This window comes from Carassius gibelio, chromosome A23, assembly GCF_023724105.1.
Source record: "Carassius gibelio isolate Cgi1373 ecotype wild population from Czech Republic chromosome A23, carGib1.2-hapl.c, whole genome shotgun sequence".
NCBI lineage: Eukaryota > Metazoa > Chordata > Actinopteri > Cypriniformes > Cyprinidae > Carassius > Carassius gibelio.
The window spans coordinates 9,954,439-9,970,477 of record NC_068393.1 but is presented as its reverse complement, the minus strand read 5'-3'; the positions used below and the strand labels follow the sequence as shown (position 1 = coordinate 9,970,477).

Genomic DNA, 16,039 nt, shown 5'->3' with positions numbered 1-16,039 from the left:
GCTTGTACGGGAGGGTTGTAAGAAAAAAGCCACTCCTCCAGAAAGGCTACATGAAGACATGACAGAGCTTTGCCAAAATGCACCTTGAAGATTCTGAGGCAGATGAGACCTCAACACCAAACAATGTCTGGTGGACAAATAACAGCATTGCTCCAGTAAAGCATGGAGGTGGTGATATATTGTTATAGGGGTGTTTCTCTGCAGCAGAGACTGGAGCACTTGTCAGGACAGAAGGAAAAATGGATGGGGCAAAATACCATCAAAATCTTGAGGAAAATCTGCTGCCCTCTGCCCGAAAGTTGACCCAAAGCACACAGCAAAACTGAACAGACATGGATTGAAGAAGAAAAAAGTGAATGTCCTTGCATAGACTAGTCAGAGCCCTTAAACCCCATTAAACTTAAACCCCACTGAAAAACTGTGGAATAATTTGAAAGCTTCAGTCCATCAAATTGAACAGAACTTGAGCAGTTCTACAAGGAAGAGTGGGCAAATATAAAAAAAAAATGGTTCAACAAAATACAGACACAAGCGGGTGATCCTTTTTCCAACTCTGGGATTCTGTTTTTGTATTTTCTGACATGTTGGTGTTTTATCTTTTATGAGTAAATACAGCTGGATAAAACGGTTTCCGTCTTCATTTCAGGCTGTAAAGCACGAAATGTGATTATTTTAAAGAGGGGTGGTTCTTTTCTATACACTCTGTGGGATTTTCTTCTGTTTATGACTCCTCCAGCACAAACCCTCTCACAGTGACTCTAGTGACTGAGTGTTTCCTACTCTGGCGTTCCACGCAGTTATGATAAAATTCCAACCACTCACAAGGCTGATGCAATTTTGCCTTTCTAATGCAATAGAAGTGTGCTTCCCAAACAGTCTCTTTCTTTCACCATTTCATATATATAAATGTACATAAAATAAAAATTGGCATTTGCAAGAAAATTTTTATTTGCCAGTTGGCCAACAACTTACATAATACATGGTTTAAATTGGACTTTATTTACAATAGTCTGACCCTCACTGATGTAAGTAACATGCACAATTCAAATCAAATACAGCCCAAACTGTGACTCATGTGTCTTCTAACTGTAAAATTTACCACCATAGTTTATCAAGGGTGTGCAAAAACCTTTTTCCCGCCAGAAGTCATGTGGCAACATGAATGTGGAATATTCCTCACATTAAGCAACCAACATGAATATATGGGGAACAAAATCACAGTACAAGCAGTTTTACTAAAGAGTCTGACTCAGCTTGTGGAGACAATTCCACCATTGAACGGATCAATAATTCCTGTCCTGTGTTTAGGACACTAAAACACAGTGTTATTCTTGGTAAGAGATATTAATGGTCTGTACATTTTCTCTACTCAAGTGTCACTGGCAGGCATGGTAAAACATTTTTGGACAGGTTATGGACTAAACTTTTTTTGGTTTGTTTTTTTCATATGTTGGGAATAACAACAAAACAAAAACCTGTTCAAAAACTGATCACTTCTGGTCGAAATTCTGCAACTACAAGTCAAGATGAAAACTAAGTATCAAGAGATTTTTTCTTTCACATTGTGACATACATCTGAGTGTAACATTATTGCAAAATAAAATGTTTGGCAGAGACTTGGCTTTGTGCATCGATTGTTTATAAGATGTTGAAACTGTGGGTGTTGCAATCACAAATCACAAGTTATACAAATTTTTAATTAAAATAGAAACATAAATGAATTGTTAGCAATCCATAACATAATTTTAGAAAAAGTGCATTTTAATTTCATGCCAACTTTAATAAGAAGCATTATGGTAAATGTTTAATCATGTTCATCACTGCATAATGTAGTCTGTCATCTGATCACTGAATTGCTACCTGAATTTCAACAACATGTAACCTAATGCAGGTATGGAAATCTGAGAACAAGCACACACACACACACACACACACTAACTCACACAGGCCTATTCAGCCATGGCCTAATGTTGTGCATGCTTGATTTATTCTTATGAAACACTTATCCTCCAACACAGGATGTAAGGAATAAGTTGATGTCATGTTACAGTCACATACATATATAATCAATCATACTTCATTTCCTTTCATGAGAATAGAGGTGACAGAGAAAGCTGGGAGGAGAGACACATTGGTAAGTTGTTGATGGATTATCTATTTTGGGAATGAAAATAATTCCATGACAAACAGAAAAGGCAAAATGAATAAAATGGCTGAGCAGTGTGTTCAGGTGATGTTAGTAGGGCTGCACAAATAATCAAAACCAATATCACAATATGACTCCAAATCATGGCTTTTTAGTGAAAGCTGTGATTATGTTAAATATAAATGCTGCATGTTTTAGAGTGAAACACAGCACTGTGTTGTGTTCATTTGCACGTGAGCTGGCGTTTCAGATATCAGTCACTCAGTTCACAGTAAATATTGCTCTACACAAACTTATGACTAATAATAATCATTATTATTTTATAGTCATATTGATTTATAACCTAAATTTTGGGCCAAACTGTGCATCCACACAATCAAGCAAAAAGTGCATTATAAATCGAAATGACAAGATTTTTTCAGATTTTATTTGTTTTCTTCGATTGCTTATATTGCTTACACAGAATATCCCAAAATTTGGAAGTAATATCAGCAACAGTTTTTCTCTTTGTGTTGACTTAATTTATTGGAGAGTCAAATTTAGGCATTTTTATGCAAAACTGGATAAAAAATCAGGGTATCAGCTCAAATGTAAGACTTTTTATGACCTGCACAAATAAAACTGATACCGTCTGAGTAGGGGAATGTCTATGGTTACATATTAAACTGTAAAATAACTGTAAAAAGCATGATTTACAGTTCAGATACAGGTTTTCACAAAAACAGTTTAATAAAAATAAAATTATAAACTTCACATTTCAGCCTTTAAACCATTTTTAACGAAATGGATCAGTCAAAAGTATCAGCAACAATTATCAATCAATTCTTATGTTAATTAAATAACAAATATATTTTACTTAATTGTTTAGATTTTTATAAACGCATTCAAAATCTTCTTGTCTATCCACCAGCTCACATCTACAACTCGTTGTGTTTGCAGTGTAAAAGCATAGGTCGATTTTCACATTGGTCTGAAAAAAAAACAGAGAACGGCTTGAAATGTACATTCTGCCAGCAGGTGGCGCTTTTGGAATGGCAGAAATAAAGTGTTTCCCCGGTAATGGCAGCACAGCACCAGACTTTGAAACATGCAGTGCTCATATTTATTACATGAAATCATAGACTTCTGAAGTTTAATCATCACATTAAGCTGGTCTTTCCGTCCCCAAATTTAAGACCTCATGAATCATAATTAAGACCTTCTTGTACCATTTAGGACTTTTTATGGCCTTCAATTTGATGCAATTCAATTAAAGATTTTAAGGACCCGCAGAAACTCTGAAAATGTAAAATAACTGAACGCCACAACAACATATCATTGCAAATGCATCCTGCTTCACATAAAAATTTGGCTGGTTCTGTCCAGTAGGATGGATGGAGTGCACACTCCCACCACTCCAAAAGCTGGATATAACCAGAAAGAGAGGCCGTGGTAAATCCATTTTCACTTTGTATGTTTTGTCTCAATTCCCAGACCACAGAGACACGAGTCCCCGACCGTTCCCGACCATAATGGGTCCCATGACAACGGCTTTTGTGAGCAGTTCCACTGTAGAGTTAAATGGAACAAATTGATGAATAAATGGGGGGAGGAAGTTGGGAGAGGGAAAACAGGAAATCACAACCTTTCAAATCTATTTGACATGACGAGGCCCCTCTCCTCCAGCACAAACAGGCAAAACAACGGCAGAAAAGGACCACGCTTCTCCAGCTTTCTCTCTTACTAACTGCCCTAAAACACAAGGGTGCTAAAAGCCAGATCATTAGCATAGCGTTTTTCATAAAGCAACCGAAAGCCTGCAGGTGCTGTGTGTTTCCCACACATATTCTGTCCCTCTGCACATGATTAGGAAATGAGATATTCTGTCACTTTGATCCACAGCAACAGAATGTTTATTAGTTCACAACAGCAGGATGGAAATGATAAACACTATGCCTTACACAAATCGCTGTGAAAATGTCTACAGCTGTCCCCAAATAGCCACAGGTCCACAGCTTTTCCGTCTACATTAACCTGAGGCAACTCAAGACCAGAATCCACTTTAACATACTTCTGTTATTCCTCATAACCACATGCTGACATTTGAGTGAGATGGACACAGTTTTCTAGCATGCTATTTTTTACCCTGTTTAATGTAAGCCAAGGTGTATTGGAACAAAACTATGAGCTTTCATCATGATTTACCTCTCTGTGGTATTCTTCAAATTAAACCGGCTGTTTTAGGTACTGTAACTTTAAGATCTCTACATGCAACTGACCTCTGATTGGCTAATCTCTATGACCACTGTTAGAGCACGCAGAACATTAGAGTAAACAATGTGCATCAAATGCTATACATTTTTTTAAAGTAAGGAAAATGCTAGTTTGCAGATACATTTACTTCAATAGATTCCTAATTGAGCACATGCACTTATTTCTTCATGCACACACACAAACACAGGTGCATGCAGCTTCTCTTTCTGCCAGGTTTTCCTGCTTGCATCTGTCAGCAAACCACTGTTGCCATTTTACCAATGCAAACACAATGTGTCACACATTGGGCTCATCCTGTTCTTGGATTACTTATTCAAGATAAAGTTTTGGCATATAGCAGCATTTGCCTCCAGCTTTCTCGCACTCAAGAAGAGTGACATATGCTTCTGTCCAGCCATGAGCGGGATGCTTCTTTTACATGCATATCAGGCGGAGTGTTAATTAGAGCTGGGAAACACTTTTATAAAATCACACAAGACGCCCTGATGCCCTTGAGAGAAACATAGATATGAGTGTGTGGGGAAAAAAAGAGAAGTGATAGATGGAAATAATTTCATGTGATCCTTCAGAAATCATTCTAATGTTTTGATTAGATTGTCTTTGATGAATAAAGTTTTGTAGAATAGCATTTACATGTATTTGAAATAGAAATCTTCTCTGACATCATAAATGTCTTTACGGTTATTTTTGATCAACTTAATGCGAACTTGCTGAATAAAACTATGGATTTTTTCCAAAGAAAAATATTAACTGTGCCCAAATGTTTTAATAAAAGGAACGTATGTTCACATGGACTGAGGAACACTGTGTACTTCAATCTCATTTTGTTACACCTCTACATGAATACATTATTAATGGGGTTGTATATGAAAAGGTCCATTCTGCCTCTTTCTTTCTCTCTCTTTGGCTTGTGAGAGTTCAAACTCTAAGCTTCTATTGTATGCACACTAAAAAAACTAAATGAAAAAAAATTTACACCACAACATCTCCCTTTCTTTCTATTATCCTTTCATTTTTACATCCTTCCACAACTGCACTACAGTGCCACTGTTTCCATATACCAACTATTTCAACTGAAAGATTTTACCATTAATTAAAACACTGCAGACCTGCTCAACCATCTCATGAATATAACAGGACGCAGACCTGTGAATTTCTGGTTGACAGTTGGCCATCACTTAAAACGCTGCATTCTGTGCAATTTGGTGAAGTTCAAAAGATTAATGACTGAGAAACGGAGAAGAAAGAGGTGGTGAATCACACCTGTACTGAGCATGAAGTAATTGCTCCCAGGTGTGGGCCAATCAGATCTAACTACAGCAGCCTGTTTCTCATTAACACCAATGACACAGCAATCACAAGCAGTCATAGTTTGTTTTACATCCAGAAAACACTGTCGGATTTTTTTATATGTAAGGCCGGGCATACACTGCGATTTTCATCTGATTTTGAGCCGAATTCTGACTCGTGCGACTCTTTTTCAGGTCGGGCAGATTTTCAGCATTTTCGTGCGTCGTTTGTCGTGCAGTGTAAAAGGGGAAACGAGAGGCGACTAACCTCTCCCGACCGGCAATTGGTTGGTCGGATTGATTTCTGACATGTCAGAAATTTTGGTCGCCTCTCGTGAGGTATCGCACTATTGAAGCAGGGCTACGGACCGATTTTCCGCGTTTCCCTCACTGCGCATGCGCAAAACCATAAACGAAACCATGGTGACAAGGAGTGTAGAGTGAACTGAAGTGATGGAGGGAAAACTTGTGGAGTTATGGCAAAGAATAATAAAAAAAGGGAAGAAAACACCTGCTTACCTCCAGTTCGCGTTTCAAAATGGATAAACCATATAGGCCACGTCTTCCCAGCCACCTGCGTGTCTCAATACACCGATGCCTTTTTTTCTTTTTTGGCCGTTTCAACACACAGAATTGCGCATATCACCAAAGCAGTGCGTTTATCCCGGGAAAGCATATTTATTCTGCAACAGCCACAAACATCCGGGTTCTGAGGGATCCTACGTGTCGATTCGGTTGATTCCCCACGTATAGTGTGAGCAGTCAAATCCCAACTCGACGATCGGACCGTACAGTGTGAGTTGGTACCTTGCCGAAATCGCACAGAAATTGCACAGTGTATGCCCGCCATAACCTGAGAGAAAATTGAAACAAAGATAAAACTTCTTTCCAAAGATATGACAGCCTGAAGGAACTGCCCCCTTCATCTATGACCTGTCCTAGATAACAACAAAGCTCTGGATCGAGTATCTGTCCTCATTTCCTGCATGAAAGCGGGGAGAGGAACATCTAGCTCCCCACAGCCACATAAACTGCTCTTTGTCTTTTTATCTCGCCCTCCCGTATCAGAGGAATTCAATCATGGAGCCCATGCGCTTGTTAGAGAGAATAGCAAGCACTTGACGCTCATTAGTGTGTCAGCTTGTGAACCCATGCCCTCTTGATGGATGAAAACTCTCCAAGCATTCCACTCATTGCTCACTTTGTTCTCTCATTTGTATTGAGATTGACATTTGGCGTTCAGAAAGGGAGGTTGGATTTGGAGGAGGATTTTGGAATCTGGGGAAAAGACAGAAATAGGTCAGATTCCTCAGTTTACAGGCATAACAAAGGATGAAAATATATGGGTGAAGTTTGTAGGTTTGCAGACATCTGAATGGTCTATTCTTCACTTTTGCATTAGCAGACTGTACTAGTCGTGAACTAGAACCCATCTCAGACTCAGTTCTGAGGCTATATGCAAAATCTGAAAGTCTGAGCAGGAGAAAATATGATGGACAAGTTAAACACAACAGCACTATATCATAGGATATGGTAGGGAGGTCCTGGAGAAAGCCATCCATAAGCATTCCCATTCATCTCAATGGCAATTGTTTGGCTGGAGAAGGATGTCAATGAAAGCAGGCAATTTGAAATCGCACTCAATTCTGCAGCCAGGCTGATTTGAACCATACTGTAAATGACAAGGCTGACTGCTGACTGAAGTATTATTGATTGATATGCTTTCCAAAAATTGCTTGGTCAAAATACACTGACAGGGTCAATGGATGTTACAAGGGGTGAGGTGGTGTGGTTATGGCATACTAACAATGCTAACAAACCCCTTGATGAGACACTTTATATATTTTGTTTTTTCTATGGTTCACTAACTTATCTCAAGCACAAAATTAGATCACTGATGCAGAGAAGTCATTGAGACAGCTACAGAGTTGGTGATGGGTAAAGAAGACATTACTACATTACTAATTACATTTACATTAGATTTGTGATTACCGTTAAAGCTCAGAAGGAAATGTTTTAGATACTGTCGCAGCAAGCTATTGGAAAATAATTGTTCGATTATTATAATGGTCAAGCATTTAGTCATAATGGAGCACTATTGACTAATCTGTTTCAATAGACCACAGTCATATAAACCAGAACGATTTATCCCGGAGCTATGCAATTAGATTGTGAACCATTTAATGACTTGTTAATCAATGGTCTTTCTGTATTAATGAAGATACTGGTCTATAGTACATAAAACAACAAATGCATTGCACCTCAATTTGTATTGAATGGATCTGTTGTTAAATCATAATTTTAAGCAATTATAAGTCACTTTGGATAAAAGCATCTGCAAAATGACTAAATGTAAATTCCACTGAACTGCACTGGATCAAAAATCTGGATCAATGCATATTTTATGTTATCCGTATCTATACCTAGGGCTGCATTTAAAAAAAAAGGCTAATACATCGGATATTAAAATATAAAAAATTAAAATCCCAAAAATGTTTAATTCCAGGGTCACTTTCAGCTTTTTTTCCGAATCTGATATATACTGTGCAGTATGTAGTAAGGACTACAGTAATACTCCATTCTAATAGAGCTGTAGTTTCTGCTGGCCATGTCACCTCAGGTTATTGGTCTAAGCAGATTACATTGATAAGGTGAGCAGGTCACTGGCCTGCAGTAATAAAACCAATTTGCTGAAGAGAATCACTGAAAGTGGGATTAAGTAATCAATCTCACTCTCTTCTCACTTCTCAAGCCATTATATCTAAAACAGAAGATCCTAACTACAATCACACTTCACACCCACAGCGCTTTTTCAAAACCATTTTAAGAGCTTTGTCTGTAATGAACCCAGCAGATTTTACGATGACTCATAAATCTAAATTTAAACCACAGGATTCCCATTTTTGAAAGGCTAAAATAATAAGAGTCTGCGGATTCTAACAAGCCATAATGAATAACCCTTTAATAGATCAGTGAGGTGTACAGACGCAGATGATTATTGATAGTTAATCTTATGCAAAGGCAATGAAGCGAAGACTGTTATCCATGCTCTATATAAATCAATTCAGCAAAATGCATGTGCAAGCTTTTCTATAGCACTCAGTGTGTGTGTGTGTGTGTGTGTGTGTCATGAAAGTGGAAGATGGTTGATTGACCCAGATGAGGTTCACAGGATGTGGAGTTTCCGAGAGCCTGGATGTGAGGAGACATGTTTTATATTAGAACCGTATCATACTCAAAGTCAAAGCAACAGCTCAGGGGTGGACTTTTGGCAAAATTTGGTGACCGCCTTGGGGTCCCAAAAGCCAGGAGCCCCCAAAAATGCTTTTCATATACAAGATTTGGTTGCTCTTCAAGATATTTATTACCATGACATCCGTCTGCATGTCCACGTTGAACATGCTTCTTGTGTATCCTGCCTGAAGCAAATGAAAATATCATGCATCATGTTTTAAATTTTGCTTATTTAAGAGAAGGACCCAGATAGAGGACGCACAAACAGTTACTTTTTTGGTTAATATAGGCCTAATCCTTAGAATCAGAATCAGAATTAACTTTATTGGCAGGTATGTTTACACATACGAGGAATTTGTTTTCATGACAGTAAACAAAGTGTGTAAACGTAATTTTTATTATAAAATTAGAAAATGCAAATGCACCGCTTCTTGAACGCACTAACGGACCACAACCGGAATCCGTTAACATGGGTGCGTAAAAAAATATGCAAAGCATACGCACTGCAGACGGAGTATGTGTGAAACAGGCGTACGGTTGTTTGCATCTTGTGCAATGTGGAATTCATTTACAGCTTTCTCAAGCAGTTTGTGATGCCTTTTGGAAACAGGAGATGAGCCCCTGGTATAATGCACCACCTGTCTTGTGAAACCCCTTCTCAAAGACTTAACGTTACTTTTAGTCATTATTTTATTTGGGTAGCACACATATTCTGAATGCCTTCAGCAGAATTCAGATGAGCCATTTTAATCTAGATTAATCTACATTAATTCCAAGATTACCGTGAGATTAATCTAGATTTAAAAAAAAATAATCTATGCCCACCACTAATATATATATATATATATATATATATATATATATATATATATATATATATATATATATATATATATATATATATATATATATATATATATACATACATATTATTGATCCCAAACTTCCCAAAATTATACCACTAGCATTAAACAATATAGATTTTTTTTTCTTTATTAAAGTCAACTATTCAAACAGGTTAGTTAGTATGTACTTGTCTGGACAGTATTTCAAAGATTGTCACAGCAGGGAACCTGACAGATCTAATCTTGTCCGACATGCTAAACTTCTTTCAAACAGCTGATCTCAGCTGGTTTCCACAGCCACAATCTTAATACATGAGATGCTATATAATGACCGACAAGCACTGCAGCACTGTCACTATCAAATCTAATAACCTCTCGCTGCATTATATGTGTCTCTGTATGTGTGTGTATCAGACTTAAGGGTCCAGACATAAATCACACACATTTCCCTTTCTGCGCTTTCTTTGTCTGTCAGTTCTGCGTAGTGCTGAGCTCCATTAAAAAGAGCTTGCCGCTAACTCCCTCCCTCCCAGCATCCTCTTATTGTTAGTTTTGCCTGTGCCATTTGTTCAGTCCTGTAATTCTCAAGAGGAAGCAGTTGCAGACAACAAGCTCTCTGTCTGAAATGTACAAACATACACAGACATACAGAAGTGTTCATCATATAACATCACAGCCCTGGTGGCTTTCATTTAAATGTGCAAATCTAAATCCTACTACAATGACTTTGATGTCAGATCATGTAAGGACTGACATCACAGACCCTTTTTTTTTACCAACCTGACCAACACGTCCGCAGGATCTGGTGATCTGACATTCGAAAATAGCTCTTAGATAAAGGCTGTAGAAGTGTGTATGACAAGCCAAAAAAAATTTAAAACTTGGTTTAGCTCATTTGTTTAGAAATTAAAATACTGCTCAAATGTTTGGGGTTGGTAAGATTTTGTAATGCATTTATTTAAATATAAATACAGTACAAATTTTAAATAGCTGTTTTCCATATTTTTAAATTTCATTTTTGTATTATTATTACATTTATATATAATGCAAAATTCAGCAATCATTCTAATATGCTGATTTGCTGTCAGGCTGTATATGGCTGTATTCTAACCTATATAGTGCCGTCCAGGCCTGAATGTGTGTGTTCATGAGCTTTGCATGCTTCAGCCTTGCTTGTCTTGTGTAGTATGTTCATTTTTTCATGCAAACATTACTAGAGCATGAAATCATCTCTCACTCCCTGAGGAAAGAATATATATTTGTATGTGGATTAAACCAAGGGTTGGTTGTGCTTCCTGTAATACAGGAATACAGCTACAATATTAACGTTGGTGTTTGCTAATGCCATCCTCAATATTACTACTCATGCTCATAATCATTCAGTAGATATTTGGCCAAAACCCTAACTCCAAGTAGTAAACTCTGTGCTAAGAACATAAATGATACCCCTTGAAAAAGAAGCACATTTAGTTGTATCAATTAAGCTTAATTTTAGTGTAAATCAAATCTTAAAAGTGTATTTAAACTGTACTTGCAGATTTGAAGCTTTACTCTAAAGTTCAACTTACTGCATTTAAATAATAAATTTTATAGCAATTAACATGCAATTATGTGTCCAAAAAACATTACAGTCAGTTTACACTTAAGTATATTCTTTTAACATTTATTATTTATGTAATAAGTTACTCTTTTAAAAGTATGCTACAATTTACTTTTTCACAAGGGACTTGGGACCAGGTCATGTGTGTGTATGTGTGCGTTTCTCAATTGCTTTTATTTTCTGTTTTTCCCATCGTCTTCCAAACCTCGAATGCCGTGTGCTTTGATGCTGCTGTACAGGTCAGACCGTACAATACAGAGAAACACGGCAAACACAGCTGCCAAGCCTTCCCAGCCTCAAGACCTCACAAACCCACAGCTACTCTGCCTGCCTTTAACTCTCCTTCTTTGTGTTATTTTACAGCAGTGTAAATATCGGACACAATGAAAACTGGATATTGTAAATATTTCTTTATCTTCGCTGATCTCAAAAATATCTCAGAGGCTGAGAACACTCGCTTTATTATGACTGCGTGCATTGTGCGTTCATGAATCAGATTCACTGAATAGTATAATAATAGACAGAAAAGGGCAAGTTGAAATACATCACTATTACCACACAAACAAGAACTACAAAGTATCATTGTACGGTGGCATTCTTCCAGGGTTACTGGACCATTTATGTACCAATAGTATCTTCAAGGTACCATGTTAAGACCATTGTACATGAATATAGTGATCATTCAGTACTTTCCAACACCAAAGTAAAGCCTCTGTAAGAGAAAAGTAAATCAATTTGCCTTGAAATGACAAGGCGCCTATATCTGAAAATGGTTTCTTATTAAAGCTCATAGCACTGTGCTTACTGACCTATGACTGTAATCATCAAATAGTCTTTGAGTCAGCGGGTCATCGTTTCATTACTCTAGTTCTGAAAAAAAAAAACTGAGTTGCATGACCACCTGCTGAATCCCACACCATCCCTCCAACTCTCCGAGACTTTTTAGAGATCTCTGAATATTCTGGAATCCACATCTAGTTAATGAACCCTGCTTCAGTGACCCTGTACTTCCTTTCTTTCTCAGGGTTTCCCCTTCAGAACAAAACAAAGATGGCAGCTTCCTGAAAAACATAAATAAAGATTCCGTCAGCCTCATAGGACTGTTTCCTCCAGCATAGTCTAGAACGGCTCTGGATCAACAAATAAGCTGTATTTGGATAATTGCATTAATACATGCTGTTTAGGAGGCACATCGGGCTCTGAATGATAAGGTTGTGCTTTTATCCTAACATTTTACTGTACCGAAGCCTATTAAACAGCTGTAAACCAGCCCCTCCACCATCAGAAGGCTATAAACACACAAACACACCCTCTTACTCTCCCAGCAGCAGCAGACATGTGACCCTAATCACCCTTGAGACTTCACGCCAGCTATAGTACCGATCGATACTGGTTAGGAAGTATTGAGAGAGAGTTTGAGAAAGAGGGATGGAGTATAAGATTGAAAAGCATTTGTAGGACTTTGGGGGTGGAGTTTTATCTAGATTAAAAAAAAAAAAAGCCTACATCAGCAGCATGCTTTTATTTTGAGTGTTTATTTCTCTGTAACACAAAACACCCTAGCAAAATAACTGTAAAAAATTTTTTATAAAATACAAAAAAATATATATTTAATTAAAAAACAAATTTGATGTTTCACACAAAGGATTCTGGGAATGTATTGTTTTTCACCACAATTCTTATTGGTAAAACATACAAATTTGACAGTATTTTACAGTGAAATGACATATTATGCGATATTAAACCACTTATGATTTTTCACTGTATTATAACAGTTTACCAGGTAGGTAAGTTTTAACTTCAACCTTTTTTTCTTTTTTTATTACAAAACATTTTATACAGTGTGCCATTGTTTCAGAAAAATTGAATACTAATCTGGAAAATACGTGAAAAAAAAATTCTTTCTGTACAAACACACTTCAGCTGTCATTACACAAAAATATTTCACTGTAGAATGCCATGTTTAAACCATCAGAATCGAGGTTTTGGTCTAATAAATGTTGATACATCTCTTTCATCCTGTCCTTTGTTAAGTGTATGTGTATGTATGTCAGAGAGAGGTATCGTGTTCAGCCAGATCTTCAGATCATCTTACTTTTCATGTAATGATCTATCGTTTTGTCCCATTCTTTGAGTCATATCTTGTCTTTTCTGGAAGTTCAGTTGAGTATGAACTTTCGCCGTACACCATAAGTGCCCACTATGCCGACAATTCACTCAACAACAGAGAGTGGCACGCATCCTGCACTGGGCTTTCAGCCAATAAGATCGCAGAGCAAACCTGTGAGCCGAGCCAAAGAAGAGCAGCCGAGCGAATCTGAGCACTGGCATTGACTATCACAGCGGTATACAACACCCCAAAATGATTCTCAAAGAAAAGAGTGAAACAACCAATAATAACCATTGTGTCATACAATAATGCATTCATCACTTTCAATGTGCAGCAGACATTGCAGGCCAACATAGACCATCCTGCCAATGATCCATTACTCAGAACACAAAGAAACACTTATTACCCAAAGAATGCAGGCCAAAATAGAGAATTAGCCAAAACACAAGGAGCATGCTTTATGTTCCTCATCGTTAAACTGTCAGTTGAGAAAATCTAATGCTAAATTCATGTGCTCCCCGTCCCCCCGAGCTGACATTTACACAGAGAGATTCAACAGATCAGTCCGAGCTCCTGGCGTCACACACACAGCGAAGCTCTGCACCTCAAGTTCAACTAAAGCATCCACATCAAGAGTTCTGCCCCAAGCCAAATTAACTACAATATAAACACTTTTCCCATCAGAAACCTTCCCTGGAGCTCCTAATGAAGCCTTTTCACAGAATCTGAAACTAATTAATGATCACATTTTTCTCCAATTAGTAACTTCTTACAGAACTCACACTAATTTCCCTCACTGCAGCTAAAATCACCAAAAACGGACTATTTCAAATCCAAATGGCCGACATCTGTGATCAGAGACATGTGACTTAAATTCTATATTAATTAATACAGGCTTATGCACTATATTATTTGGCAGAAGAATGGCTTATTTAGATTATTATTATTATTAGTGCTGAACTCTAAGGCAAGCAACATTATTTTTATGAGCATGCAATTTGTCACCAAACAGTTTTTGCCCAGTGAAACAATCTAGAAAATCCCCCCAAATCCCATAGATCTACAATGAAGGAAGGAACTATGTGTGAGTCATATTTAGGGACCACAATATCATAGAGATTTGGAGGTGGGATCTTTTTACTTAGGCCAGTAAATAAACACCTAGCAACCACCTAGCATTGCCCAATAGCACATTGCAATGCTTTAACAGCCATATATTTATTCTCTGATAGCACCCAGATCACCCTAACAGTATCTTTTCTTCAGTTTCATAATGCATAACAACACAATACCGTGGTCAAATTCACAGCCACTCATTGGATTTCCAACAAATTTGATACGTGTCATATCTACAGCTCATATTAAACACGTCTTACCTCTCTGGCCTTCTCCATCTCTGCTTGCAGGACCTGCTTGGCCACCTCCAGATCCTGCAGTTTCACCCTCAGCTCCTCGTTCTCCTGCTCCAGACGAGATCTCTTCTTCTCCACAGCGTCCAGCTCATTGTGCAGACGGATGGACACGTCTTTGGCCACCTAAAACAACCACAACTGGTTTTAAGAGGGGAGCATCAAAAATATTCTTTGAAAAAAGGTATCCTGTGAGCAGCCTACAAAGACAAGCTTGGTGAAAAATAATAAGAGATGGTGAACAAGGCAAGAGAAAAATTGATATTTATTTAAATATTACAGAAATGGTTATAAACATAGTTCACTTAATGCTGGTAAATACAGAAAATGTGCTCAGTGTAATATTAAATATTGCACACTGTAGTAATTAATCCTATCATAAAATACTGCCTCTTTTTTCACTCTTGGCTTTGCCAGTGAAAAGTATTGAAGACGGTTGGTTCATGAGTCTATAATTCATGTCTCCCTGAAGGTAGAGGAAAGCTCATTAAAAGCGGTTGGTAATAAAGCTGCAGTAACTTCTTAACGAGGCAATTATCTGTGTTTGTGCAAACCAAGACCCATCTCTACCACCGACACTCATACTGGTGTTTAGAGCATTTTAGCAACACAAGACAATGTTGGTATGTTTCTAAAGGGCACATATAAAGGAAGGATGTAGGTTTGTGTGAGAGGAATGAGGAAAAGAGAGATCTCCAGTCACTGAATGGGGTAAATGAGGATTGTGAAGGGCTAGGAGGAGAAGCACAGTCCCTGTTTGTGAGGGAGGGCTTTCTCTTCTCTGCGTGTCTGAACCACAGCCAAAGTGCAGCTGGGTACCCACAATGCTCCTCTGTACCAACACCACGCTCTAATTCATATCAGATCCCTCCATTTCTCATTCTTTCCTTTATTTCACCAACAGCCTCTCTGTCTTTTCTTCAATTTCTCTTTGTCAGGAGCTATAAACAACTTTGTCTCTCTGTCAGTGTTGCGGAAGAAGCTAACTAAAAGCGACTTAACCACATTTAGTTACAGTAGCTGTTGCAAATCAGCTTAACAATGCTTTCAGTACATGCTAAATTCTGTGCTATGGTATTATAAATGATTATTGCTGTTTTGATGTGGCATATATAGGACATGCAATATTAGTCATAAAAAAAAAACCTTAAAA

At 37.7% G+C, this 16,039-nt stretch overlaps 1 protein-coding gene across 2 annotated transcripts in view; it reads right to left on the bottom strand.

The window, feature by feature from the left end:
- LOC127944767 (protein SOGA1) overlaps positions 1-16,039 on the bottom strand; it is a 43,594-nt gene that overhangs the window by 19,226 nt on the left and 8,329 nt on the right. For both annotated transcript variants that reach the window (XM_052541000.1, XM_052540998.1), the window contains exon 3: positions 14,854-15,012. In XM_052541000.1, coding sequence (XP_052396960.1) covers positions 14,854-15,012 — 159 coding nt within the window. The remainder of the gene's footprint in view (positions 1-14,853; positions 15,013-16,039) is intronic.